This window comes from Lissotriton vulgaris, chromosome 5, assembly GCF_964263255.1.
Source record: "Lissotriton vulgaris chromosome 5, aLisVul1.2, whole genome shotgun sequence".
Lineage (NCBI taxonomy): Eukaryota > Metazoa > Chordata > Amphibia > Caudata > Salamandridae > Lissotriton > Lissotriton vulgaris.
The window spans coordinates 1,921,269,051-1,921,297,049 of NC_141693.1; the positions used below are offsets into that span (position 1 = coordinate 1,921,269,051).

At 45.8% G+C, this 27,999-nt stretch overlaps 1 protein-coding gene across 1 annotated transcript in view; it reads left to right on the plus strand.

Annotated features, from left to right (window-relative positions):
* LOC147717727 (zinc finger protein 282-like) overlaps positions 1 to 12,651 on the plus strand; it is a 58,663-nt gene extending 46,012 nt beyond the window's left edge. Inside the window, exons 3-4 of the mRNA XM_086924509.1 lie at positions 10,534 to 12,110; positions 12,209 to 12,651. Coding sequence (XP_086780635.1) covers positions 10,534 to 10,658 — 125 coding nt within the window. The 3' untranslated portion in view covers positions 10,659 to 12,110; positions 12,209 to 12,651. The remainder of the gene's footprint in view (positions 1 to 10,533; positions 12,111 to 12,208) is intronic.
* The last annotated feature ends 15,348 nt before the right edge of the window (positions 12,652 to 27,999 follow it).

Genomic DNA, 27,999 nt, shown 5'->3' on the forward strand with positions numbered 1-27,999 from the left:
TGTATTTTATATATCTCTAGGACAGGGGTAACCGGTTTAAAGGATGAGGCACTGCAGAATCTGCCTATGCCACCCACTATCTGTGCTAATCTCAGGGAGGATTTAGAGACTTGCTGGTCCCAAATGAATTGTTCTGTCAGAGTCACTCCCAGGTATATGAAGGTCTCTCAAGGGGGGTTCCGTTTAGTGTGGGGTTGGGGCGGGTGTGCCTCGGGGGGGGGGGGGGTTGAAGATCATAAACTTGGTTTTCTCCAAGTTGATCTCCAAGCCTCGCGTGGCGCAAAAAGATACAAAACCATCTAAAACCCGCTGGATGCCCGATGATGTCCGTGACAGCAACAAGGTGTCGTCCGCGAACATCAGAGCGGGCACCCTACCAGTGGCCAGGCGTGGTGCATCATTGTCCTTGACACAATTAAGTCTGTCTATCAGGCCGTTAACATATAAGCTGAAGAGGGTAGGGGCTAGTACGCAGCCCTGACGTACTCCTCGTGTGACAGGGAAACGATCAGATAATTCCCCGTTCTTCCCACACCTCACCTGGGCATAATTCCCAGTGTGGAGCCGGATTATGGCGTGCAGTAAGTAGGGAGGGAGACCAAGATCCTCCAGGACCGTCCAGAGCCTCTCCCTCGGGACCAGATCGAATGCGGCCCGCAGGTCCACAAAGACAAGGTAGAGGCTGCCACCCTCTACTCTTGCAGTTTTCCAGTATAGAGTCAAAAGATCTGGTCCAGGGTTGAGACCCCTGATCTAAAACCGTCTTGGAGGGTGGTCAGGATTTTGTTTTCCTCCATCCAGCCCAATAGCCTCTCAAGCAGAATTCGACCCATCAACTTCTGTATGGTATCGAGTAGACTAATTGGTCTATAGTTTGATGGAGCTAGTGGACAGCCCTTTTTAAAAATTGGAACAATCTCTGCCCCCAGCCAGGTTTCAGGAACTGGGGATCCCCATATAACAGCATTAAACAGAACCAACAAATATGGAGCCCAGATCTTTGGCTGGGATCTAAAAAGATCTCCAGGGAGCTTATCCAAGCCCGGAGCCTTATTCAGGAGCAATTTCTCAATTGCCAGTTCGACTTCCCCGAGTGTGATGTTAATTGGACAGTAAGCGGGGGCTCCAGTAAGGGCACCTATTTTTACAGTTGCAGGGCAAAGTCCTGGTCCAGGGCCCAAGGCCCCCGGCAGTCTACACTCATGCGGGGGGTCTGGGGCCATTGGGAGCTCGGGAGCTCGAATAGAGCCATGGGTTCTATGAGGGGAAGACCCTGTGCCCGGGGCCCCCCGCAGTCGACACTCTTGCAGGGGGTCTCGTGGTATGCTGATGCGGGTATTCCAGGTCCCAAGGCCCCCGGCAGTCGGCTCTCGTGCGGGGGGTCTGGGGCGACCGAGGTCTCGGAGGCCCGATCAGAGCTAGGGTTCTGGCAAGGGCAAGGTCCAGTAACCGGGGCCCCCAGCAATCCGCACTCATGCAAGGGGTCCCGAGTCAAGCGGGTGCAAAGGACCAAACTCTCAGTCCCCGGGGCCCCCGGCAATCGACTCTCATGCCCGGGGTCCCGCGGCACAACATCCCGTGTAGCCAAAGCCAATTCTGGAATCTCTCCCTGGGGCAGCCTCCCACTCTCCTCCATCTCAGGGCTTGTGTAAAGTGACTTAAAGTGAGCCTCCCACACTATAGGGGCAATATTCGAGACCCCAGTGTCTCTCTCACCTATTGCTGAAGAGGTGACCATTAGCCAAAAGGTCTTGGAATCTTTTAAAAGTAGTGCCTGTCTCAGCTCCCCCCACCTAGATTCCTCCCACTCGCTCTTAGCTCTAGTAAGTGCCTTCTTATACAGCAGTCTAGTTGTTCTAATTTTAGGGACCTCCTTGGATTTAATAGCCATAAGAAGGTCTTTCTTAAGATTTTTGCATGTTTGGTTGTGCCAGGGATGTGTTTTATTCCGGTGTGGCTCGGACCCGCAAACCAGATAAAATACAGCCCCTAGACTATCAACTAGCTTACTATGGATTTCTATAGTCTGCCCATGCAAGGTGGAATTTCCCATATCGCTTATTAATGGGACAGCTAGCTGATAAATTTGTGCAAGTCGGGTAGGAGAGTCTAGGCACGAAGGCCATTTTACTCTTCTCCTATTATTAGATAAAATATAAGGTGGGGGTGCCAGGGTGGAGTTGGAAGCAGGATTAGTCAACCCAATTGCACCGGGTTTAAGCGATAATACCAGGGCATTGTGGTCGCTATCATGCCTTGGGACAACTTCAAAATCCTCAAACTTGCCCCAATCTTTAGCCTCCATCATAAGATAATCGATATTGGAAGTTCGATTAATCCGGTTATATGTGGGCAGGGCAGTATTTTCATTATTGCCCCTTCCATTGCATGCCCGCAGAGACATTGCAAGGGTCAAGGCGTTAATTTGTAAAACTAGCGGGGTCCAGGCCTTTACTGGGGTTATTTTTGAGGCTGGAATTTGCCAAAGCAAGTCCACCTCGTCCTCCTCACACGACTCAGAACCACTCAGTGGCTCGTACTGACAGTTCAGATCACCACCTAGGATGATCGAGGTTGCAGGGTCAAGTGATTGAAGGAAGTGGTCGAGCGCTTGAATAGTGCTCGATTCTTTTCCATTGATTATGGGCCTAGAATAAATGTTAATAATAGCTAGTGTGGATCCGCTAACAGATGTTAGCAAAACACATAAAATATCAGGTGAGTTTGTGGCCACCTGTGCGCCCTGCATACCTATATGCAAACCTACCCATATGGCAAGGCCTCCCGAAGGGCGGCCTTTCCCGCGTGTGACTGCTGGGATGGCATAGGTTGCAAAACCAGGGTTATCAATCTTCTCAAGGGACCAGGTTTCTTGCATTAGGCAAATATCAAAAGTGGACATGAAGGAGGTCCAATCAGGTATAGATAACTTGCTTTTTAGGCCTGCGACATTCCACAAGAGTATTTTTATACTACACTGCCCGTCCTTTACTTTATCCTTTACTCCCCCGCGTTCATTTGGTGGTACCTGGTTATGTCTCTGTTCAGTCTTTGTCTCCTCCCTCATTAAAGATTGAGGGGGGAGAGTCCCAGAGCCATCAGAGGATAGTGGTTTTTCTTGAGTTACAACACCTACTACTGGGCTGCCTTCTTTGTGTTCTCTTGGGGGTGAACAAAGCCGTGTGAGTCAATCCACCTCCTCGAGGACGCTAAACCTATTCCAATGGGGTTGTATTGGAAAGAGCGGGGCTTGCGGTGGAAAACCCTCCCCCAAAGGCTGCCAGGGATGAATCCCGTTTAGATGGAAGACAGGATTCCTAAAGTTCTGTGGTCTCCTCTTTTGGGGCGGTTTGTAGCTCGGAGTGGGGTAAAAATAAGACAAATGCATGGGAAATATCTGCGACTCTCTGTAGGAAGGGGTTCTGCAAATGTGGTCGACAGCAGAAGGGTCCCCAAAATTGATTGTTATAACATCCCCTGCCACTGTTTTGGGGCCCCTCCCAATCCATCCTACTCTTCTCACTGCCAATATGTGACCTGACATATTAGGGGGTAGGGGTCTATTCAAGCTTAACCACTGTATGCACTTATTGTGTAGCTCGACCTCTTGCTCTCTCTTCCCCTTACTAAGGGGAGGAACTCCCACTAGGGCCACTACAAATGGTTGGGCTTCTGGAGGCAAATCTATTGTTGGCAGAGGTTTGGATGTTACTTTGGATGGGAGAGGTCTTGGTGTTACTTTTGTTTGTGCTGTGATTTTACCCTCCTTGGGATGTTGACACTGGTACAGGTAGGTTGTTTATCCCATATTACAATCACCATCTGGTACTGGTGGTAGGTTCTTTATCCCATGTTACAATCGCAATCCGGTACAGGTTGGTTCTTTATTCCATTGTACAATCACAATCTGGTACATTTGAGTTTTTTATTCCATGTCACAATCACAATTTGGTACAGTAGGTTCTTTATTCCATGTTACAGTCCCACACTAGAAGTAAACTTTCACTTTTTTAGATGCTTTCTGAGGTACTTTTATTGTATTTTAAATCGTTTTTTTGCACTAATTGTTTGATGTTGTTAGATGCAGTGCAAATACAAGGAGATAATGGACGGAGTGCTGAAACATTTCACACACTCTCCTCCAGTCACAGATCTGGGTTAAATCCATCATCGTTGTTTAGCTCACTTTGCCACCTCAGTTCAGACCCAGCTATATGCAAATCAGTCTTGACCCTGTGCCTCATGGGAACAGTCCAGCCCGAACTGCCAAGCCAGGTTTTCCCTGAACCGGAAACAAGCATCCTGGGACCGGTTTCGAGGTGACACCCCTCATCAGCCAGGCTAGCTTGAATCCAGTGGCAAAGTGAGCAAGGGACCCGTGTCTGGTCATACCCTACCAACTTAGGGTGAACACAAGGAGATAATGGATGGAGCGCTGAAACTTTTTTGACCCGTGCTCTCCATGCCACTGGAGTCCAGCTAGCCTGGCTGATAAGGGGCGACGCCCAAAAACCAGTCCCAGGATGATTGTTTATGGTTAACGGGGGACCTTCCGCCTCCTCACCCACGCACACAAAGCCCTACACGACCAAGGCCCGAGCTACCTCAACAGCCGAGTCAACTTCTACGCTCCCAAACGCCACCTCCGATCAGCCAACCACGCCCTCGCCGCCGTCCCCCGCATCCGAAGAGCGACTACAGGAGGAAGGTCCTTCTCCCACCTGGCCGCCAAGACCTGGAACTCCCTCCCGACCGACCTGCGCCTGACCCAAGACCACCTCTCCTTCAGGAAGAAGCTGAAGACCTGGCTGTTCGAGCAGTAGCGGCTCCCCCCCCCAGCGCCTTGAGACCCCACGGGTATGTAGCGCGCTTTATAAGTGTCACTGATTGATTGATTGATTGACCTGGCCTGGGAGTTCGGGCTAGACTGTTTCCACAGTGAGCAGGCTCAAGACTGAATTGCATATGGCTGGCTTTAAACTGGAATGGCATGGGAGACAAAATAACAATGGATTTAGGCCCAGATCTCTGTACTGGGAAGAACCTTTGACATTGATCAGCATTCTGCCCAGACTTACCTGGCATTATTGGTTCGATTTAGTGCTCTAGGGCGTGTTGGAGACTGGGACTCCCTGGCCATGTGCAGTGCTAGCTCGCCTCGCTAGCACTTGAGTGGACGCCATCTTGGTTGGCAGTCTAACTTTTTTTATCACTTAGCACTTGGTCTCTATTTAATGAGGAACGATGCACAGTGGACACGCTCCTAATGCAAGCCCGCCTGCGCCCTGCCAGGGCTAGAAACCCTTGTCCTTCGCAGGGGAATTGGACACATTATACTTCAAAGGATTGAAGGTCCTTATGTTGGCATCCAAGGAAATGTGCTTTCATTCCCTGAACCCAATGTCACAGCCAAGTAAGTGCTCACATTGTAATTATTCATTTAACTGTACCCCCACCATGATACTCCAGGAAGCTCATGGCGGAAGGAATTCACCAAGCTTCCACTCGGTCTACCCAGGGATGGCGAATGTTTCTAGTAAACAGTCTGTCTCTCCATAAACAAAAGTTTGAGATAATACTCTACTGGGATAACAAAGTCCAGACGCCCTCTCCTTAACGGAAACTTGGCATTGGGAGGACAGCTCGTGAAATATTGCATTAGCTCTTCCACCTGGCTACGCGATCACAAAAATACCGAACTGGGAAGAAAGGGGGTGGGAGATGCTATTATTTTCAAAGAGCACTTTCAGTCTAAATCATATTCCATTACAGGCTGCAAAAGTCTCTTGTGTTTTCATGAAAACTTTCCCACACATTGACCTTCTCATGTATACTTTTATACCGCCCTCCAGGGCCTGCAGCTCAATTTGCACAGGAATGGTCCGAAACTGTAGCAGCTCATAGTCTTGCATCATCGACCTTCGCAGTACTAGGGGACTTAAATATTCACCAGAAGGATAATCTGTGCACGTGGGCTAACCATCAAATGCAAGATCTTTTAGTACTACAATTCAAAAAGTTGGTGATCCACCCTACTTACTCCAAGAGCCATCTCCTGGACCCTACATTTTTTAAATCTTACATCTATGCGGACATCCACTCCCTGGCCAATATTATGGTTGTATTATCTGTTGATACTGTTCACCATCCTAAAATTGAAATTACCTAATGTTTATGAAGCTTTTGGAAGACCTTCAAGGCAGTGGTCGAAATTGGCCATTTTAAGCTGGCAAGCAACGCTAAGTAGGTCCACTCATAGGACCGATGGGGAAGGTGGTGCATCCTATCTTTTCTGAAGGGATTGGATAGACTCTACAGGGAAAGCCTGGTCCAGATAAGTGCAGTTAGATCTTCCTGCACCAAAACAAGGGCCAGTTGGTTCTTGGGAGGGCCCTAAAGAAGGAATGTAAAAAACAGGAAAGGAAATTGAGGGGCCATTATGATGATGAAAATAAAAAAATGTATAAGATATCAATAAAAAATATCATTACGGAAATTGAATGGCCAAATTGAGCGACTTCGCTGACGAGATTAGCCAGGCAAAATAACTTGCCAAAGAAATATTTATGATTGTCAACAAATTTTTGAACCCAGAAGTTGCATAAAAATTCTATCCTGGAACATCGCAGGAGCAAGAGGAATCTTACAAGACAGCGGAAAGTTAGAGTCCTGGAATAAACACAAAATAATTGTGCTCCAAGAAACCTGGCTGACAGCCACAGTTGAGGTCCCTGGCAGGATAGGTCATCACGTGAATGCAATAAGAACTCGGCAATACGGAAGAGCTAAGGGGGGCCTTGTTGCTTATATCTCAACAGCATTAAAAATTAACTCAAAACAGCTGACATCAACAACTTCAGCCATGCAAATAATAAAATAGAACTGTGCACATTCGCAGGATTAAGCACCATTATACTCATCAATATCTATGCTCAAACGAAATCTAAGATTAAAAGAGATCTTTTTAAGAAATGTATTGATGTCATTGCGGAATTTCGCTTTGAACAGCCATCTTGGGAAATAATCCTTACAGGAGATTTTAATGCAAATCTACTGCACACTCAAGAAGAGGAAGACAATATGATCACATCAAACGAAATCTGGGCAGTAGAAACGCAGCTCTTTACCGTTCAAAAACGTAATGACAAAGTCGGCCAGCTATTTACAAGGGATCTCGAACATCTAGGTTTGCGTGTATTAAACGGGAGACTAAAACAGGATAAACCTGCCACCTGCATGTATATTGACCCCTGCCCAAGTACCATCCTGGACTATACAATAGTAACCCTCCCTCTTTTAGGGCAAATAAAGAGTTTTCAAATTAAATGCTGACCTGACAGCGATCATTCGGCTCAGCATATTGGCTTAAAAATAACATCATTTAAACATCAAGAAGCGCCAGCAATCGAGGGAGAAACATCAACAATTAACTTGAAGCGTCTGAGGTGGACATGTACCACACTACCGCATATAGCTTTAAAAGCCAACAATCTAATGACAATTCTAGAGTAGTTAAATAAAAATACCATAGAAATATGGACCATGTTTTTGGCAAAGCTAGGCGACGCAGGAGCTTCAGCAAACAAGATAAATAAAAACCGCACAGATAACATCAGCCAGCTTAGTCAAGCATCACGAACCTTAAGAAAGCTCCTGAGAAAGTCTCTTAGGAATCCTCAACATCATAGCCCGCGGTCGAAAGTATGGGAGGAGGTACGTTCTTTAAAGATAAAATACAAGAAGCAAATTTGGATTGATAAGAAAACTGAAGAAAACAACTTCTGGACAAAATTTCTTCATAATGCAAAAAAATCTTAACCCCAGAGCTTTCTGGGCTCAGGTGAACTCTATGGACAGACCCCCCAAAACCATAAATACGACCTGGGTTACTGAGCATGCATGGGTATAGCACCTCATTTCCACATTGTCCATAAATAATTTGGAATAGTTGCCATCTGCTGGAACTTCTACGCACGAAAAGCAAAAAGATACCCCTGAATCTACTCTCGTACACTCTGAAGTAGAAATTTTGCAAATCATAAGGAAAAGTCGGCTTGATAGCGCACCAGGACCGAATGGTGTGAAACAGGCAATCTACAAACAAGATCCAAATTACTGTGCAAGCAAGATCTGTTGTTTTTTTCCTAAATGATCGGCACTACCAGTCGTATTCCAGAAAGTTGGAGAGGTGCGATTATTAATCCGATATATAAGGGCGGGGACCATACAGACCCAGCAAACTATCGCCTGATCGCATTGATAGATGCAGAGGCCAAATATTATGCATCGCTGATCCTAACTGATTTAGTAAACTGGTCCGATGAGAATAAAAAAATCCCAATAAACACAATTGCGAACGTATTAGCAATAGGGCTAATCGCCGAGAAAAGTCTAAGACAGCGACAGGGACTCCATCTATGCTTCGTGGAATTCAAGGTGGCCTTTGATCGTGTTAGCCGACACACACTATGGGCCAAACTGAAACTCCAGGGTCTACCAGACACAATTATAAACCCAATCATGGATCTTTACACTAACACTTGGATGCAGGTTAAAATCGCCAAAGGCTTACAAAGAAGATCCTTACTAACGAAGGGTTAAAACAAGGCTGTGTCTTGGCCCCACATTTGTTTAATCTATTCATGGCCGATCTAACACCAAGGCTAGACGGGGTCAATTCACACCCGCCACGGCTGGGCACGCTGCCACTAACACACTTGGCCTATGCAGACGATGTGGTTCTTCTAAGTCAAACGAGAATTGGCCTGAAACGATTAATCCACAAGCTAGCTGATTTCGCTAACAAAAACTTGATGAAAATAAACATTAAAAAAACAAAGGTCATGATCGTAACACATTGTCGCCCGAAAAAGCTGAAATTTATAATCGGCAACACTGGAAGTAGTCGATGGCTATAAATTCCTGGGGATTCATTTGCCCGAAGGTTCTCATTCGCCACACATTATGAAATAATTCAAAAAAGGGAACCGCTCTACTGTTTGCATTTTGCAGGATATCAAAACAGTTAAAAGACCCATTGTTCACCCCACTTCTGGCAGTCATTAAAGCAAAACTACTTCCAACTATTGCCTATAGAAGCGTGGTCCACTATGGAAACAGTGCACCAATCCTAGACAAAATCCAAATGCGAGTGTACAAAAGAGTATTTAGTTTGCCATGAGATGCCTCACCAGCTCAGGTACGTCTAGAGTTCAGATTACACCATCACATACTTCATAAGAGGTATGAGACAATTAAATTCTGTTACAAAATATGGCTCCTACAAATCAACTCGGCACTCTGGGAAGCCTTGCAAAATGATCCAAAATCCCACTATGCGAAGTACCTAAATACCTTGTTAAAAATAACAAAGATGGTAGACATTTGGCAAACTAAATTACCATGTACATCATTTCAGCTGATCGTAAAAAAAGCGTCAAACTCGCACTCTCTAACCGAAGATAAAGCAACTTTAAGCCGACTTGCACACCCATGGATGGTTTTACAATCCTATACAAGGTTTGAGCCAGCGGCATACTTAGGCCTTGCTTTTTCTCCCCACCTAAAAACAAAGTATTTGGAGTTGCGCATGGGGAAATTGCCCTCCAATGCTGACCAACCCAATTGGAGGACTCCAGGCCCAAAGGATTGTAACCTATGTGGAGCATCAGGTTAGGACTTTATACACCGGATATGTATTTGCCCGGTCTTAGAGTGCAGTAATCGGAATTTATTTAGGAGGAAGTTTAACGAAAAAGGCATCCGCACCTGTTGATCAGCAATACTAAAAACACTTAACTCAGAGGACCCACAATTAATCTGTCGATTAATTACATTTTTTACCTATTTTGAGAATTTACTAAAAGAATAATACAGGTCATAATAATAATTCAGCAATTCATGCTTGTTTTTTTTTTAAAAAGGTACATATTATGTAAATTGAATTTACATTTTAAATGTGGTATTAATTTTTATATCTAACAAAGTAAGTGAAGGAAAAACATTTTATGCTTTGGAATATTGTAATGGTTTTAATTAACTGTACAATAAAGAATTGTTCACTTCACCTAAACAAAGAAAGGAAACATGCAAGACACAATGCATCTCTTACAGTGTATCCTGAGGGAGGCGTCTCTCACATCCTCCCTGCTCAGGGTTGAAGCCGTATCATTGCTTCTTAAGTTGGGGAGGATGGGTCTCTCATTGTCTCTCTTGAAGGTTGATGACATCTCCCACACGCTCTCTCTTGAAGCACATGCCTACCTCTCACTCTGTCTCTCCTGAAGAGAAGTCATTCTTCCACATTGTGTTTTGTGAGGGGAGTGGGTCCTTCTCTCACATTGTCTCTATTGGATGGGTGTGCATATCTGTCACTTTGTTTGTCTTTGAATTTCTGGACTAAGCCTGACGTGCTGGCCTCAATATCCGCTCCACCAATGAACGTCTGTTGTGTGACACAAACAGCTGATACTTCTCAGTATTATATATTGCCCTCTTGCAGACTTACTTATTTGTGATTTCTTTCTTTAACAGGCCCTATCATTGCCAGTACTGTCTATTCGTTGACAATGAAAGAAGCACAACTGCTCCATCCTATGGACGAGTCCGAGAGAAGAGACAATGTCATTAGCTCCCCAAGTAAGCAAGCGGTGCCTTAGCCAGGATGTGAGGGTGATGGCCTTGTCCATGTGGGACACCTCTGCTCACTAGACAAGGCACTGCTTACCGATCACAGCAGTGACCACACACTCATGGAGGCACACATAGGTGTAGACTCACTAGCCAAGACACTGGTCACCCATCACAGCAGTGAACAAACACTCACAGAGGCACACACAAGGTATATGTCCTCACTAGACAAAGCACTACTTATTAACTGCAGCATTGAACACACATTCATGGAGGCACCCATAAGTGTAGCCTCACTAGACAAGGCACTGGTCACCCATCAGAGCAGTGAACAAACACTGAGGCACACACAAGGTGTATGTCCTCACTAGACAAAGCACTGCTTATTGACTGGAGCGTTGAACACACATTCACAGAGGCAGACATAAGGTGTATCCTCACTAGACAACACTGCTCACCCATCACAGCAGTGACCACACACTCACAGAGGCACACACAAGGTGTGTGCCCTCAATAGACAGGACACTGCTTACGGATCACAGCAGACTGAAGGTGTATATCTTTACTAGACAAGGAATGCTTACCGATCACAAGCAGTGACCACACACTCAGAGTCACACACAAGGAGTATTTCCTTACTAGAGAAGGTACTGCTTGCAGATCACAGCAGTGACCACTCACTCAAGGAGGCAATCACAAGGTGTATGTCTTCGCTAGACAATGCACTGCTTACCGATCACAGCAGTGACCACACACTCAAAAAGGCGCACACAAGGTGTGTCTTCGCTAGACAAGGTACTGTTAATTGTCCGCAGCATTGAACACACACACTCACAGAGGCGCATTAGTTGCATGTTCTCAATAGACAATGCACCGCTTCCCTATCTCCGCAGTGAACCCACACTCACAGAGACACACAAGGTGCATGTCCTCACTAGACAGGGCAATGACTACCGATCACAGCAGTGACCACACCCTCTTGTGGAGGCACACACAGAATGCATGTCCTCAGATGACAAGGCACTACTTACCCATCACAGAAGTGACCACACACTCATGGAGGCACACTCAGGGTGTATGTCTTCACCAGACAAGGCACTGCTTATTGACTGCAGCATTGAATACACACAAAGGGAGACACAAGGTGCATGTCCTTACTAGACCAGGCACTGCTACTGTTCACAGCAGTGCCCACACACCCATGAAGGCAAACACAAGGTGTATGTCCTCACTAGACAAGTTGTGCTTACTGATCACAGCAGTGACCACATACTCACGGAGGCACACAAGGGGTATGTCTTCATTAGACAAGGCTCTGCTTAACCATCACAGTAGTGACCACACACCCATGGAGGAACACATAAGGTGCATGTCCTTACTAGACCTGGCTCTACTTACCCTTCACATCAGTGACCACACAGTCATGGATGCACACACAAGGTGTATGTCCTCACTAGACAAGGCACTGCTTATTGACTGCAGCATTGAATACACACTCACTGAGGGACAGACCAGGTGCATGTCCCTAGTAGACAAGGCACTACTTACCAATCGCAGCAGTGACCACACACTCATGAAGTTATCAAAACTCAAAGGAGTCACATCTAATACTCAGAAAATGAACGGGATGTATTTATACTAATAACATAACATTCCCTTTTCTATATCACCTAATTTACGCCTTAGAAAAATCAGATGAAGTGGAACTCTATAGACCATCAAAAACTGTAAAACATATCCACAAGAAATCAGTTTGCATTAGACCTATAACTACGTGCTCACTATGAATTAAAAGGCTAAAGTCGTCTTTGAGCCAGAAAAAGAGAAGGAAGCAAATACTTACTAGATCAGTAATTAACCTTAAACATTATTTCTTATTTTAGAAATTATTTATTTCATTTTTACAAATATTAAAAACAATTGGTACTTATATTTCACTTATCTACTTAATACATTAATTGGTAACCACAATAATAAAAAAATCATAACATTCTCACAATCATTTAAAAAAAAGGCAAAAAAGGAAGAATCAATAGAAATAAAAATTCCTATTAAACACAACCCACTACTTAAGACTCTGCACCAATTTACGAATCTACATAAGCGGTTGGAATTACTTTGTGATATTGCATAACATCTCCAGCCGTCCCGCAGAGGGGGAGGGGGTGGGGGGGGGGGGTTGGGTTGTACCATCACTCCCATGTCTGCACATCGTCTTGCCCCTAATGCAGTAGGTTGACACAACCTGGAGCGAGGGCCTTGCCAACTGGCACCATCCCAGTGGCACAAGCCCCATCATCTCAACAAGCATTAAAAATAGGTACACCTGCCCTGGGGATAAACATCCCTGACTGAGCATCTTGTACTGGCCCTACAGTATACACCTCCATGTCTTGTGACTAACTGTCTGGGTTGTTCTCCCCTAACGCGGTAGCAAGAATACATGTTTGGGAATCACTTTAAATGAGGTACTTTTTCATAGCTGATAACAATTGTAATGCATTGCAATCACAGCCTCTAAAAGGCGTGACAGATCAAAACACAGGAGTAAGCATTTACAGCCGGACACCCTAGCAGGAATGTCTAGCAACATAACCCCACTTTGCTTATGACTCCACCTTACACAGGTACTTCACATAACACATGTGACTTTCAGTCCCTCTAAAAAGAAATAACATCAGTAAATGCACCACTGGTGCAATAATACCTCTTCGCCTCCAGGGAATGCCCTCTTCCAGACATCCCCAAGCTCAGCCCTTCACATTTCACTCCTTGGAGCCATCCTTAGGATGCTTGTTTCCAGTCCATGGAGTACCTGGCCTGGCAGTTTGCACTGGACTGTTCCTATTGGGCGCAGGGTCAAGACTGAGTTGCATATGGCTGGGTCCAAACTGGAATGGCATGGTGAGCAAAAAAACTATGGATTTAGTCCCAGATCTCTGTACTGGGGTGAATGTATGACATTGTTCTGCATTCTGTCCCTCAACAGTTCTTTGTGCATATTATAGAAGCGGCTCCCCCGCTGCGTTCGCAGGCTACGGTGGGTTGGCCCGGTCCCACCCGGACCCCCAGGTGTGTAATGCAGCTTGGGGGCCCAGTTCCACCCGGACCCCGCGCTTCTCCAGCGTTGGAGAGCCACCTGGGGACACCAGTCACTTTCGGTGTGCCCGCTCCAGCTGGCAGACGTGGAGTCTCCCACCAGTCCGCAGTGGCACTCCCCAGTCCTGCTCTTCACGTTGGGGCCCGGGGTTGGGGTCCTGGACTCCTGGGCCATCTTCACGGAGGGGCATGACGGCGCCCCCGGCTTTTCTTCCGACCGCGAGGAGGGACGCGCGATGGCACGCCCCCCTGCTCCTCACTGACACCATCAGGCCAGATTTGGGACCCGGGGACCCTGCGATCTTCACGGGGAGCGCAACGGCGCTCCCTGACCTCTGTCGCCGCCGGGTCCCAGGGTGGGCTCTTGGCACCCGGGTTGGGCCACTTCATGGGGGGGCGCGACATCGCTCCCCTGCTTTGCTTGGTGTTGGGGGCAGCCCCCGGGACCTGACCCACCCCGGCGGCACATTTAAGACTGGCCAGCCTTTCGCCTGGCTCTATTCCTGGACCTCGCTTGTCCTTGTGCAGAGGCCCAAGCTTCTTCTCACAGTTCCTGGATTCCCTTTCTGGCTCAATTCTTCATCCTTGGACAGTCAGGGGGTTCTTCCTTCCAACTGCCCATGGCGCCAGGCTCCAGCACCAGTCTTCCTCAGCAGACCACACCTCAGAGAGAGCTCCTCTTCCTGTGCAAACTCTTTTAAAGAATTGAGGAGGGGGCTGGCAGGAAGTCTCAGTTTGCCCTATCACACAGCGACACAGCATATGTCTGCCCCTGCTCCCTCCTTCCTGCCCAGGCCTCTGGGTTTTTTCAAAATGGCGTCGTCCAGGGGTCTCATGCCACATGGTCCCTGAGAGCCCTTTCCCCCCTCGCTGCCCTCTCACCAGAGCAGCCTGGTGCCCGGCACCAGGTGACAGCTGCTGAAGGATGAACTTTTAGCTCCACCCATCTTCTCTTTTTGGAGTGGAGGCATTCACCCTTGGAATGCTTGTTGCGCAGGGCTGGACCTCTGAGGCTACAGCTCGGAGAGGAAGGCCATTAATTCGGCCTGGCAGGGTCAGCCCCTGCCTGGCCCTGGTTATGAGCGGACTCAGCGAAATATGACATTTCTGGATGACCCAAAAGCAGTACATATATGACTTTGGACCCTGCAGAATACTTCTTCTCACATAAGTTACAGTGGACTTTAGTGCATGTCTGGGATTTATAGGCCCCAGGAAAGTAAAACTAACCCATGTGCTCCCCATCCTCATAGGAGAATAATGGAATAAAAACAGTAAAGCACACTGACTTTCCCTCAAATGTTTTTTCCCATTGTTGAAAGGCTATTCCATGTCACCACCCAGTTCGGCATAAGTCCTGCCACACAATTCACTTTGTAGCTGCTTCTGGGCTGGCACGCTAGGAATATCCCCAGCGCACCCCTTACACTTGTGCACATACATTAACACACATGTCTGCATGTAACCAGCCCGGTGCCCCTTGCTCTGGCTGCAGCACAGTGGCCTTCTCGCGTCAGGGGGACACCAGTAAAATACACATGCAGTCCCTTTCATCATGAGTTCAGTGTGGGTGAGTCCCAAATTATGAGGTTCTCCCACAGTCAAAGCTCAACAAATAGGTGTTCAAAAAGCGAAAAATCAGGGCGCCTCAGATGGCCAGAACCACCTTCTAACATTTACATAGTAAACACAAAATGCACATAGCAAGATCTTCTGAACTTTAAAAGGTAATGGTTCTTACCTTTTAGAAAGAATATTATTGGTCTAAAATTGTATGTTGTAATGGATGAAACTCGCTTTGTATAAGCCTGTAACTGCCAATAACTTGTTCTACCTGATTTTCTTTACGTCATTCTGCTATTTTATTGAGGAAAAAAGAAGAGCCAGCTTCAACTTTTATTGATCATCTTGGTCAGGAAATGGAAGAAAGCAGGGCAGACCCTGAGGCAGGTAAGTCCTAAATTGTTGCACTTCTTGTGTTGGTGAATGTGCGGTTGTTTCAGGGTGGCCCCTTTTTGGGTGGTCACTCCCAGTATTTCATTTTTTTTTGGGACTTTCCTCCTGGTAACCTTGAGCTCTAACTCTGGGACACTACTACCTGGGGCCCAGTGTACACACTTGAGGCCCTAAAAGATGTAAAAAGCTGCTGAAAACGTTATTGGCACTTTTAACTGTCCTATAGCTTGCCTAATCTCCACAACGGCCCCAACAGCGCTGGGATTCCTGGCTTCACCTTGGGGGTGCCCAGGAGGGGGCATCGCACAGGGAAAGCCAGGAAGGGTTCCACAGCGGAATACAGCGCCAGGATGCCCCAAGATGGGGCGGCAGTGCGTTTTACAAGTATACACACATTTACATTTATAAGATCCCAGTATTATGGTGCAGAAATGTACATTAATGGCATGTAAAGTTAAATGTCATCTCTGAACTACGGCACTTGTTGTGCCATCCACTACATGGAAGTGAAAAGTAGCTTTAGGCCTGACCTGTGAAGCTTGACTGCAGCAGCCTGAACCCTTTTATGTAGACCTGTCCATCACTCTTCTGACCTGTAGGAAACACTAATAAGTCACCTGTAAGTGCACCCTGCTGCTCACAGGGTAGGGCAAATAATATGTAAGAGTTGAACATGTGTGACATTAGTAATACCATGTTCACCCAGTGATTGGGTCCAAACATATTGTCACTGATTAGACTACAACTAGTAAACAGGAAAAGTCAAGGTATACTGTACACACCTTATAACCTTTGCCCTGTACCAGATACAGACACATTTCAAGCACCTATTTTATATTTATTAACAATGAGATCTAATGACTAAGTCAGAATTTCTATTAAATATATTGTAAATGTAATTTTAGGAAGCTGTCACTGCTCGGCTGGGTTCTTCCAAGAAAAGGCCTCTTGAATTCTGTTGGGTCTCTGAAGTCACACAGGAGGTCCGCTAACTGGCCCTTGAAAGAGTGCAACTCTTTGTCCTTGATAGAAAAGGAAAGGAGATGCACTTCTTCTGGGCCCAGACGGCAGGTCCAGTCCTCTTCTCCAAAGCTCCAGGGCACCACTGGGACCAACCTGCTTCAAGTATCCGACATTCGGTTTCACACCACGGCTACAATTTCAGCAGCAGCAGCCACCTCAAGAAGGATTTTTCTTTCCAAAAGGGGCAGTCCCTTTTGAACTTTTTGCGCTCCAGACTTTTGGCTGGATCAGCCTATTTGCTGTATCAGACCAGGGCTCCATTGCAGCCAGCCTCAAATTGTGTACCGTTTGGGTTGAGCAGTGTGTCATTGCACCTCAGAGAGGGTTCAGGTCTACCCTTGTGCTGGACAGTGTGACACTTCAGCCCAGGGTCAGAGCGGGTTCAACTATACCATAACTAAAGCAAACAAAAATTCTACTGAATTCAAAGTTGGAGGTACCGGTTTTACCACTGTGGTTATCGTACAAGCAGATCATCTTTTAACCCTCAAATTTCTTTAGTCATTTTAAAAGAAGATTTCCAGATGTTGTGCTTTACTCGTACAAGAAAAAAATGTGAAGTTAAAAGCCACATCTTTTACCACATGAGTGGTAGTCTTAAAAATTAGAGCATTCCTAACTAGCATCAGTGACAGCGAGCGAGTCCTTCTTAATTTGACTTGGTGTTTTAGAAGTTCAAGTTCTTCTAACGTTTGCTACACAATTTAAGTTCTTCCTTTCTCCCCTGACCTAAATGTCATATAACCAATGACTTACTTCTTAAAAAAAAAGGATTTCATAGATTACCAAAGAGTAAAGTAAGTTTCCTTCATTGACCAAAAATTAGGTTAATTTACTAGTATGTATTAATTGCCTTTTTCTGATTTTTGTATGATTCTAAGAAACTGATGGTGTTTCCACCATGGCCGCCAGCGATATAGATGCAGTTTGTGCAGTTCAGCTTAGAGAGTTTGGAATTTTTTATACTGTATACACTCACCTGTGTGTCTGTTCCACAGCTCATCTTTTAAGGCCTCCTTTCAGATAGTTGCTTTTTGGTTATACTTCACCGATTTCTCAACTCATTGTGTTTATTCTGTAATTCTATCATACAATCATACATGGTGTGTCTCCTCTTTTCAGGGGTTCCACTTATAACAGCAGTGTTTTCACTGAGCACAAGACCAGAAGAGGAATTGTGTGTTCAGGAGACAACAAACCCTGAAATAAGGAGTTCAGGTGAGCATGAGAAGATGTGGTTAGTTCCAAGTTAGTAGAGAATGCAACAAGTTTTGTGTGTCTGAGAATTAATGAATCCTTGTACCGATCCATGGAAACTTAAGGGGAGGATTTAAGGGAGCCTTGTTACAGCAATTATCATAGGAGATTGTACGGAAATTGTACATGGGTTTCAATGGAGGAAAATGAAAATATACAAATATGTAGATATAGATGTGTAGAAATATATAAGATATATGTATATTTTTTCAATGAAAAACAAAGGTTAAAGGGACATTACAGTTAGTTGATAATGTCAGTTAAGACGCACTATTTTAAAGAAACAAAACCACTGAAATGTACAAATAACTCTAACTCACATTCTAAAGTAACTATAACTTGCGTCCTGCCATGCACAGTTTTGTCATCAATGATGTCATAGGACATGTCATGAGTGACGTAATACGGGAAGTAATTAGCAATGTATGGCGAGTGAACAAATTTAAGTTTTTTTGGGGCATGAGGAAGGAGAATTGCCTAGCTCAAATATACTGGGAGGAGATGAGTAGGATGTCTTTTTCTGCTGGTGGTAGATGCAACAATACCTCCGCCGATTGACTCCACACCGGACAACATTAGTAACTCTCATAGCCAGGCTGAAAGCGCTGTAAAATGATTTGAGCTTCCTTGGGCAGTCAGACAAAATGTGTCTATATGACTGTGATGGCCTGCAAAGAGACAAGTAAGCTGTTGCAGACCCCAGCTACAGTTGCAGCAATGGTTCCTAAACTGGACAAGAAATATAAGGTACCAGATGAGTCACTCGCTAGTCTTCTGAGTCACCCACCGCAGGAACAAAATACAATTCTGTGTTTAAAAAAAAATCATATTTTCCTGGCTTCCCTAATGAACACAGTTTTTGGTCGGGTGCATTTGTGGGTTGGATCCCCCCATGGGCTCCTAACCCCTAGTGGACGCCCGCCTCTCACTTTACATATTTATCTTAAAAAATGTTTGCCCATACACAGCGGAGGTTTGCTGCTGCAGCCAACCCCGTGGGTGCCAAGACCCATGCTGTGCAAATCCTTTTGCTGTGTGTCGATGTGGTGTTGCCTGCAGGCCCTGCACCCTATTCCCTACGGGTTATCAAACGCCTCATGGACCCATGTCAAAATCACTGTTTTGACCTGTTGTAAACCCTGATTTTAAATATTAAATAACTCACCTCTAAGTGTTGCTGCTCAGAAGGTTGGGTGCATAATATGTAAGTGTTGAACATATTCCCCAGCAGACAGCGAGGAGAACTACCCAACCTCCTAGGAGCTCTCATCAGTAAGGCAGAAATACCCAAAGATACCATCGCATTTTCGTGGTCTCGTCCCCGACGGTGTTCCATCGTAACTTCCATTCCCTGTAGGAAGATGGATCGCCTCAACAATCCCATCATCTGCATCAACCATCTGAGGGGCCAATGGTCTGTCTGAACCCGGAAGTGAGTGCCAAACAGGGATGGTCACAGCTTCTTCAGCACCCAGATCACACCAAAGGTTTGTCTCTCAATGGCAATCCCATCTTTATTCCTGGGGAAGTAACTTCCATACTGTGAGGCATCAGTTTGCACAATAAATTCTACAGGAAATTCAGGGGCCTTGGTTACCAGGGATGTACACATGGCCTGTTTGAGGAAGTCAAAGGCTTTCTGGCATTCCTCTGTCCAGATCCCCTTTCTTGGCTCCTTCTTCGAAGTCAACTCAGTAAAGGGGGCAATATTGGTACCATACCCCTTGACAAACCTCCTGTAGTAACCAGTAAGGCCCAGGAATGCCTTCACTTTTGTCTGCCTTTTGTAGGGCTTCCGAACCGTAATGGTTTCTATCATGGCCTGGAGGGTCTGCTCCTTACCCCGCACATCAGGCATTCCAAGTACACTATAGACCCCTGCTTTATCTGAAACTTACTGGCCTTGATATTCAGGCCTGCATGTTGCAGAACCTGAAGCACTTTCTAGAGCTGAAAGGGGTGTCTTACCAACTGCTACTCAAGACAGCTATGACACCCAGGTAAGGAGCTCTGAAGACCTCCATTCAAAGCCAAATGCTGGTTCACCAGCCTCTGGAAGGTGGCAGGGGCATGTTTCCGCTCAATGGGCATTACCTTGAATTCGAAGTGGCCTCTGGTGTGGAAAATGCTATACTCAATTTAGCCACAACAGTTCATGCAATCTGCCAGTAGCCTCAAGTCAGTACAAAAGTACTCAGGAGCATGGCAGTTCCCAAGCGATCTATGAGCTCATCATCTCAAGAAATGGGTGACTGAATTGAGCCCCCTCTATTCCACACAGACTGGAGTTCTGGTGTGGTGCCCGGTGAGGCAGCCTTTGGAACCAGCATCACTGGGCTGCACCAGGCACTACTAGAGTGGTCCCAACTCCAGCATCTTGGAGACCTCCTCCTTGGTGATTTCCCTCACCTTGTCTGACCCTCTGTAGATTTGTCTTTGACAGAGGAACTGTCACCAGTGTCAATATCGTGGGTACACAAGTTTGTAAGCCCATGGCTCAGGGAGAACAGAGATCGAAACTGTCCCATTAGCTAGCAACAGTCCCTCTTCTGCTCTGGGGTCTGAGTAGGGGAGTGGTTGACACCATCCACTGACCCATCTCTCTCCTTGGATGACAAGAGATCAGGGAGAGGCTACCTCTCCTCCATCACCCGTCACCAAAAACATGTTGACTTTTGCTCTGTACCAGCTACAAACACATTTCAAGCACCTATTTTATATTTATTAACAATGAACTCTAATGACTATGTAAGAATTTGTGTTGAATATTTAGTAAATGTAATTTTAGTAAGCTGCCACTGCTGGGTGGGGGGGGGGTGGTGTCAGGGTGTCTTGAGGTGCACCAGGTATGAAGGCTACTCCTTCGTCTCAATCACCTCATAGGGCGCTGTCCATTGATCTTGGAAGGCCCTGTGCTCAACTGGCGCCAACACTCTCACCTTCTGGGCTGGCTAAAACTCAACTAGAGTGATCTTCTGGTCATACCATTGCTTTGTCAACTTCTAGCTAGCTTCTAAGTTATCAGAAGCCTTCTTCCAGAACGTCTGCATTTGGTTGCGGCTGGTTAGCATGTAGCTAACCACATCCTGAGAGGGCTTTTTTGGAGCTTGCTCCCACCCCCTCCTTCACTAAACTGAGAGGCGCCATTACTGGGTGACCGTAAGAGGAGTTCGAGAAGGCTCAATCATACTCCTTTCTACACTATTCTGTGTATGCAAAGAATAGGCAGGCCATACTCCTGTCCTTGCGAGTCTTGTTGAATCGCTCAACAATCCCATTAGTCTAGGGTTGATCAGTTGTGAAGAACTTCTAGGTTTCCCCACATTCCTTCCACATGGACTTCATGGGCATGACGTTGATGCCACTGTCTGACACCACTTGCATGGGGAAACCCATCAAGGCCCTAGCCACTGCAGGTGTAGTTATGATTTTCAGAGGGATGATCTTTGGATAGCATGTGGCATAGTCCACCAAATCCTGGGTAAACCTGTTGCCCAAGGCAATTTTGGGGTCCGGAGACCTACAATGTTGATGCCCACCCTCTCAAATGGGGTGCCAGCAGGCATGGGAGTCAGGGAAACATTGAGCTTCTTCTCTGCGTTCCCACTGGCTTGGTAAGTGAGACGAGCCATACAGAAAGCATCTGAAAGTTGAAAGTTGAAAGTATTTGTTAAGCGCACTGTGACCAAGCGGCTTCCTCAGACTGTCCTCATCTAGGGCCAATAAAAGTGTGTGGCAAACCTATCAAAGCTCCTTGTCCTGTCCCAGATGTCCTGCTGGGGAATCTCATGAGCCAAACCCAGTAGCAACCCCCTGTAACATTGGGGAGCCACCAGCACATATTGCCCCATGCACATACTCTTTAGGCTCACTATAGAGGAGTCTGTTCTCCCAGTAAATAAGGTGATCTCCAGAGGTGCAATCAGTTGCCTGGGCTTCGGCCTGCTACCGTAGCCTCTCTTTGGGGTTAGGCAATTGGTAGGTCCACCCTCAACTTGCCATCCAGCAAGCTCAGGCAGGTCTCCTACAGGGGCAGTGTCCTCCCTGGTTGGGTCCACGGCCGCCTCCTCCTGCAACTCCTCTACCAGTAAAGCGGGCGCTTCGGAGGCTGGTTTCCCAAGCCATCTGCTGTTCCCTTTCTTTTCAGCTGCCTGGACCCTTCTTTCATGCTCCAGGCTCTCTTGACTCTCCTCCCAGGCAGCCTTGCAATACTTCTTGTTGGCCATCCCGTTCACCACTTAATATAAATCTCACTGTAACGACATAAGATTAGAAGTTTACAGCACTGTAACACATACATTAAAGAAAAACCCACTTACATTGACACTCCTGCAGCGCCTCACTGGTGGAGTTGCAGACTAGTGATTTGGGGAAGCTGCTTCCTTATCTGGGAGACAGACTCTTTTGCCAATCACCACCAAAACATAAAAAAATGCCCTACGTATGAATGACCTTTTCCACAAGCTATGCCTGAAGATGACTGGGCTGGAGCAAGCAACCAAAATTGAAGTGGCTGAACCAAAGTCGTCCTTTTTTTTATTGATAATCTGTTATCAGGCAGAGGACTAAAGCTGTCTGGGGCCAAACTTAAAAAATACAGCCGATCCTGTTTTAAACATTCAACAGACTCCTGATTAATAGAACATATTAAATACACAATGGTTTTCCCATAATAACAACCAAGATGTAATCTACTCTGAAGAATCTGATTGATCGAAGTTCTCAGTTGTTGTATAATCGATTGGCTGTTTTTCGGCTCTAGCCTGCTTAAAATCATGCCAATTTTAAACCACTGGGCATTCGCCAGTTGTTGCACGGACTGGTACATGTTTGTCACTCAAGGTATCCAACACTTGCTTTCATTGGTCTTCTTGAGTTTTGTCAGTAATAGGGCAGAATAACATTTGTCGTTCAGTGCACATGCCTATCAGAGACCAATGTGACATATTTCTGCTTCTTGACTATCATTGATTGCTTGTCTGTATTATGACTGTCCCTTTTTCACAGGTGGCAACTGAGATGTTTTTTGTTTATTTCAAAAACAAATGTCCTAATTCTTTTTTCTTTCTATGTCAGGTATGTCAAGTATGCTTGTGAGGGAGTCCACTACATGCTATGAAAACAAGGCCTCCATTCCAAAGTCTGTCCTTAACCAATATCAAACACTCCAAAGTGAGGACAAGCACACCCTCTCCACTGATGGTAAAAAGGCATTTAAAAGAATTGGGAATCATCTACACCATCAGAAATACCATGGACTAAAGAAGCGCTTTCCCTGTTCCTATTGTGGGAAGGGTTTTGCTCACAAGTCCTATCTTCTTCGTCACCAGAGAATCCATACTGGTGAGAAGCCCTTTTCCTGTACAGAATGTCCGAAGAGTTTTACTCAGTTGTCAATTCTTCAGTGTCACCAGAGAACTCACACAGGTGAGAAACCTTTTCTCTGCACTGAATGTGGGAAAGGTTTTACTCAGCAAGGAGGGCTTAAACGTCACCAGAACATACATAAGGCTGAGTTTGAGAAACCCTTTCCTTGCTCTGAATGTGGGAAGTGCTTTGTGTACAAGTCAGATTTTCAGCGTCACCACAGAAGCCATATTAAGAGCTTTGCGTTTAACTTAGACTTTCAACAAGACCAGAGAATTCAAAATGATGAAAAGCCATTTGCCTGCACTGAATGTGGGAAGAGCTTTACTCTCAAATCAACACTTAAACGCCACCTGAAAAGCCACATAGGTGAAATTGAGAAAAACTTTTCCTGCACTGAGTGTGGTAAGTGCTTTACTCACCAACCAGGACTTAAACGCCACATGAAAATCCACAGGGGTGCAATTGAGAAACCCTTTCCCTGCAGCGACTGTGAGAAGAGATTTCTCTATAAGTCAGATTTAGAACGTCACCGAAGAATCCACACTGGTGAGAAGCCCTTTGTTTGCACTGTGTGTGAAAAAAGCTTTATTCAAAGGTCAAATCTTCGACATCACCTGCGTACCCACAAAGAAGCAACTTTCATGTAATCATTATGAAAAATCAGCGCACACGTTTTAAACATAGCCAGATAATCCACACAGGTTATAAACAATTTTCATGCATTGAATGTGTGAAGAGTTTTATGTATGAAACAGACCTTTAGTATCATCATAGAATTTACATGGATGAGAAGCTATGTTCTTGCACCAAGAACAAGAAGAGCTTGGCGAATAAGTGATCTTCACTGTCACCAGACATTCCACATGGGTGATAAGCCATTTGCATACAGAGAATGCAATAAGAGGTTTGTTAAAAAGGATATGCTATGACCCTATATTATCTACACTGGTTGGAACCCTAGAAGTTGAACGATCGTTTCACAAAAGATATCTTCAACATCACAAGAGAATTTTCACGAGGCCTGGAACTTTTAAATGTATTATGAACTTCAAATGAGTATTTATATAAATAGACAGTTTAATCCCTACACCAATGATGGAAAAATAAGTTGTAGATCTGCTTTGTGTTATTTACAGCTTCTTCAGTTGAAGTTTATTTGCCTGATCGTTTATACATTTTCACCTACTGCCACCCGTCTAAGCAAGCTAATGTGGAAGGGAAGAACTGCATCTGGTATTTCCTATAGTTGCAACTGTTCAATAGGGATCGGCTGCACTTTGCTTATTGAGGAAAGTCCACTCTTTGATGTTTTTATCTGCACTAAGAACTTCTCTATATTTTTTGTATTTCTTTTAGCCTGGGTCTTACTTAATGTCATTTCTATTGTGGTCTTAGCAGTAAATATATGAACCTTGTCTTTCCACAAAAGGATGAATTTGGACTGTGAACACCTCTTTTAGGCCATGCTAAATAGGCCTGGGTTGAGTGTTCAGACGTGGGTCCCTTGCTCACTACGCCACTGGAGTCAAGCTATCCTGGCTGAAGACTGCTGATATCCAGAAACCGGTCCTAGGATGCTTGATTCCGGTCCAGGGAAGACATGGCTTGGCAGTTCGGGCTGGACAGTTCCCATGAGGCACAGGGTCAAGAGTGATTTGCATATGGCCATGTCTGAACTGGGGTGGCTTGGTGAGCAAAATAACGATGGATTAAACCCAGATCTGTGACTGGCGGTGAATGATTGCCATTGTGCAACATTCCGTCCATCATCTTGTATATTCCGCGAAGTGCTGGGCACTATGTGAAGTTCTATAAGAGGCAGAGTCTATTGAGTCGCACTGCTCTCACTGATTTATTTTTTTGTGCTAGGAGTTTGTCCCATGCTGTAAAATCAGCGCAAATGGAACTAGCATCACACCAGAGGGTGCTGCTGCTTTCTGCCTCTCGAACACACATTCTACTCTAGTGGCAGATTTCTCAACGTGGGCAGCCGCGACCAGCTGCAAACACCTGCATTGAGGAATCTTGCAGAGAGGAGGTAATTTTTTCTCATGAGCACCTACCAACTTAATGTTGAAATGCCCCAGAGAGAAAACTCCACTCTGTGTCACTTCTCCGAGTTTTTCGGAACTCGGTGCAGAACGCGGATTGGGCAAAACTCCACCGGTGTAGCAGAATTTTTCACCCACCCCTAATTGCTAATCAAATCTTGGGATGTGATAATTAACTATCTTTTTGTTTGAATTTTCTATGGATTTTTATGGATTTTTCAAATATATATTATTTTATGCTTTTATGGTTATACTATTTAATGTATACTGAATAAAGATTATCTGATACGATGGGAAAATACTTTTATAAAAAGTAAGTTTACAGAATCGCTAGAGAATTCCCCAAGGAGGTTGCAGCTCTCTCAGGGCACGGCTGTAAAAAGAGTTTTCTTTAGTAAGAGAAATGATGCACTCCAAAGTGCTGCACTCAATTATGTTCTTTCTGTGCAACAGGTGTGAAAAAAGCTTTAGTCAAAGCACATGTGCTCTAACACGAAGGAATGCAGAGAGGAATGATGCCCTTCTCCTGTGCTGTTAGTGTGATATCTACACAGGTTGCTCCCCATACATAGATTTGCATTATGTGACTGCCCGCTTGCCCCTGCCATGTTACTGCCCCTTGTGCTGCGCAGCCCACCTGATTCTGCCATGTTACCTCCCCCTTGTGCTGCACAGCCTATCTGTCCCTGCTTTGTAACTGCCCCTTGTGCTTCAAAGCCCCCTGCCACAGCCATGTTACTGCCCCCTTGTGCTGCACAGCCTACCTGCCCATGCCTTGTAACTTGGACAGACCCCCTGCCACAGCCATGTTACTGCCCCCTTGTGCTGCACAGCCTACCTGCCCATGCCTTGTAACTTGGACAGACCCCCTGCCACAGCCATGTTACTGCTCCTTGTGCTGCGCAGCCCACCTGCCACAGCCATGTTACTGCCCCTTGTGCTGCGCAGCCCACCTGCCACAGCCATGTTATTGCTCCTTGTCCTGCACAGCCCCACGGCCCCTCAGCAGCCATCAGCACTGAAGCTAGGCTTCATGTGAACGTGTGGAACTGAACCCAGCACCTGCCACTTGATACCAGCACTGCAGTGTTTGAATGATCAAGAAACGTGAGCCTTCACCAACAGTTGCACTACTTGCAAAAGCAATTCATATTATTTTTTTATCAGCCTGGCTCCTTCGTCCCAGCTTGTCCAATGTGAAGTGTTTTTTAACTAAACACATACAGTTAGCGCCCTGGACCTTACTGAGAGGATCCCGGACACTTAGTGAAAATTTTGAGAGAGTTGCTTTGTGAAAGAGGCTTGTCTTCCAGACCCAGGACTCAACCTGCACAGTTGTGATATATGGCTCAGCTGTGTAAATTCTTATCAATCTCCTAGAATCTGTCACCCAGAGATCCCCATGGGCAGCAACAGGACCGAGACGGGTCAGCCCAGGAGATCCCTCACTGCCAGTCCCAGAGTGGAACAGTACAATGCAGGCCCCAGAGTAGAGGAGTCACCGTGAAACCCTCTTTGTACAGGAGAATGAATGTGGCTGTTAGGAGGGGGCAGACTTGGAGGAGGAGGCACAGTTCCTACCAGTAGAAAAAGACGATGTGTGGGCAGAACACAAAACTGATTTGCACTACTTGTGATAAAGTGTTGCATCTGAGTCATTGCAGCGGTTCTTGCATAAGAGCTGCGGAAAGCGTGTAAATTAAAATGGTAATAAAATCATTTTATCACTATTTTATTTTTTACTCTGTCGCACGGAGTTTTGGGCGTGGCCAGTGCGTCATTGCTGCTTATCTTATTGGCAGCAATGAGGAGTGGCCACTTCAGTTTGAACTGAGCATGTTGGTTTGGCCGGCTGTCTTACTAAGGCCAGCCCGACATCGAACTTCAAGCATCTCCAGAAAGAGTAGGCACATGCCTCCAGTGCCTTTCGGAGCCCTGGGCCAGCCCGCTCCAGCCAATTCAGACGCTTCCCTCATGCTCCTGAATATTGTTAACAGCATGAGAGCAGTGTCTGGATTGGATAAGGTAATTGGCTGTGCCAGGGACTGGATAACATCGAGGACGTGCTGCAGGATAAAATTAGTGAAACCTTTAGTTTTTCTTTGTTAAATGCTTATTGGGTTTAGCCTGGGCAGAGCATGTCTCTGCGAGGCATGCTATATTTGGTATTTGGGCTACTGGGGACTTTGGACACGCCCACCGCTTTTGACTGGTTAGTTCGGCTGCTTTTTAAATTTCCTTTTCTCTGGTTGGTTAATATTGTGCATCTATCCCGCCTTTCATTGTTTGGTTCCCTCCCAGTGAACATCACCAATTGATTCTTTGTTCTCTGGCCATCTCTTGACTCCTCGCTTACACCCCTCCCTCCCTCCCTTCACACATAAATGCAGCGTCCATCCATATTGTTATCTGGAGGGGAACATTTACTCCGTTCTCTACAGGCCACTGTCCTGCTAAAGCACGTCATGAGATCCCAGAGGTAGGATCAAGCATTTGCAGTGCAATAGGACTCGCATTACGGAAAGCTTGAACTATTGGCATTGCAAATAATAATGCAACACCAATAGATCAATATTTCAGTAATGCAAGACCTATTGCATTGCAAAAGCTTGTT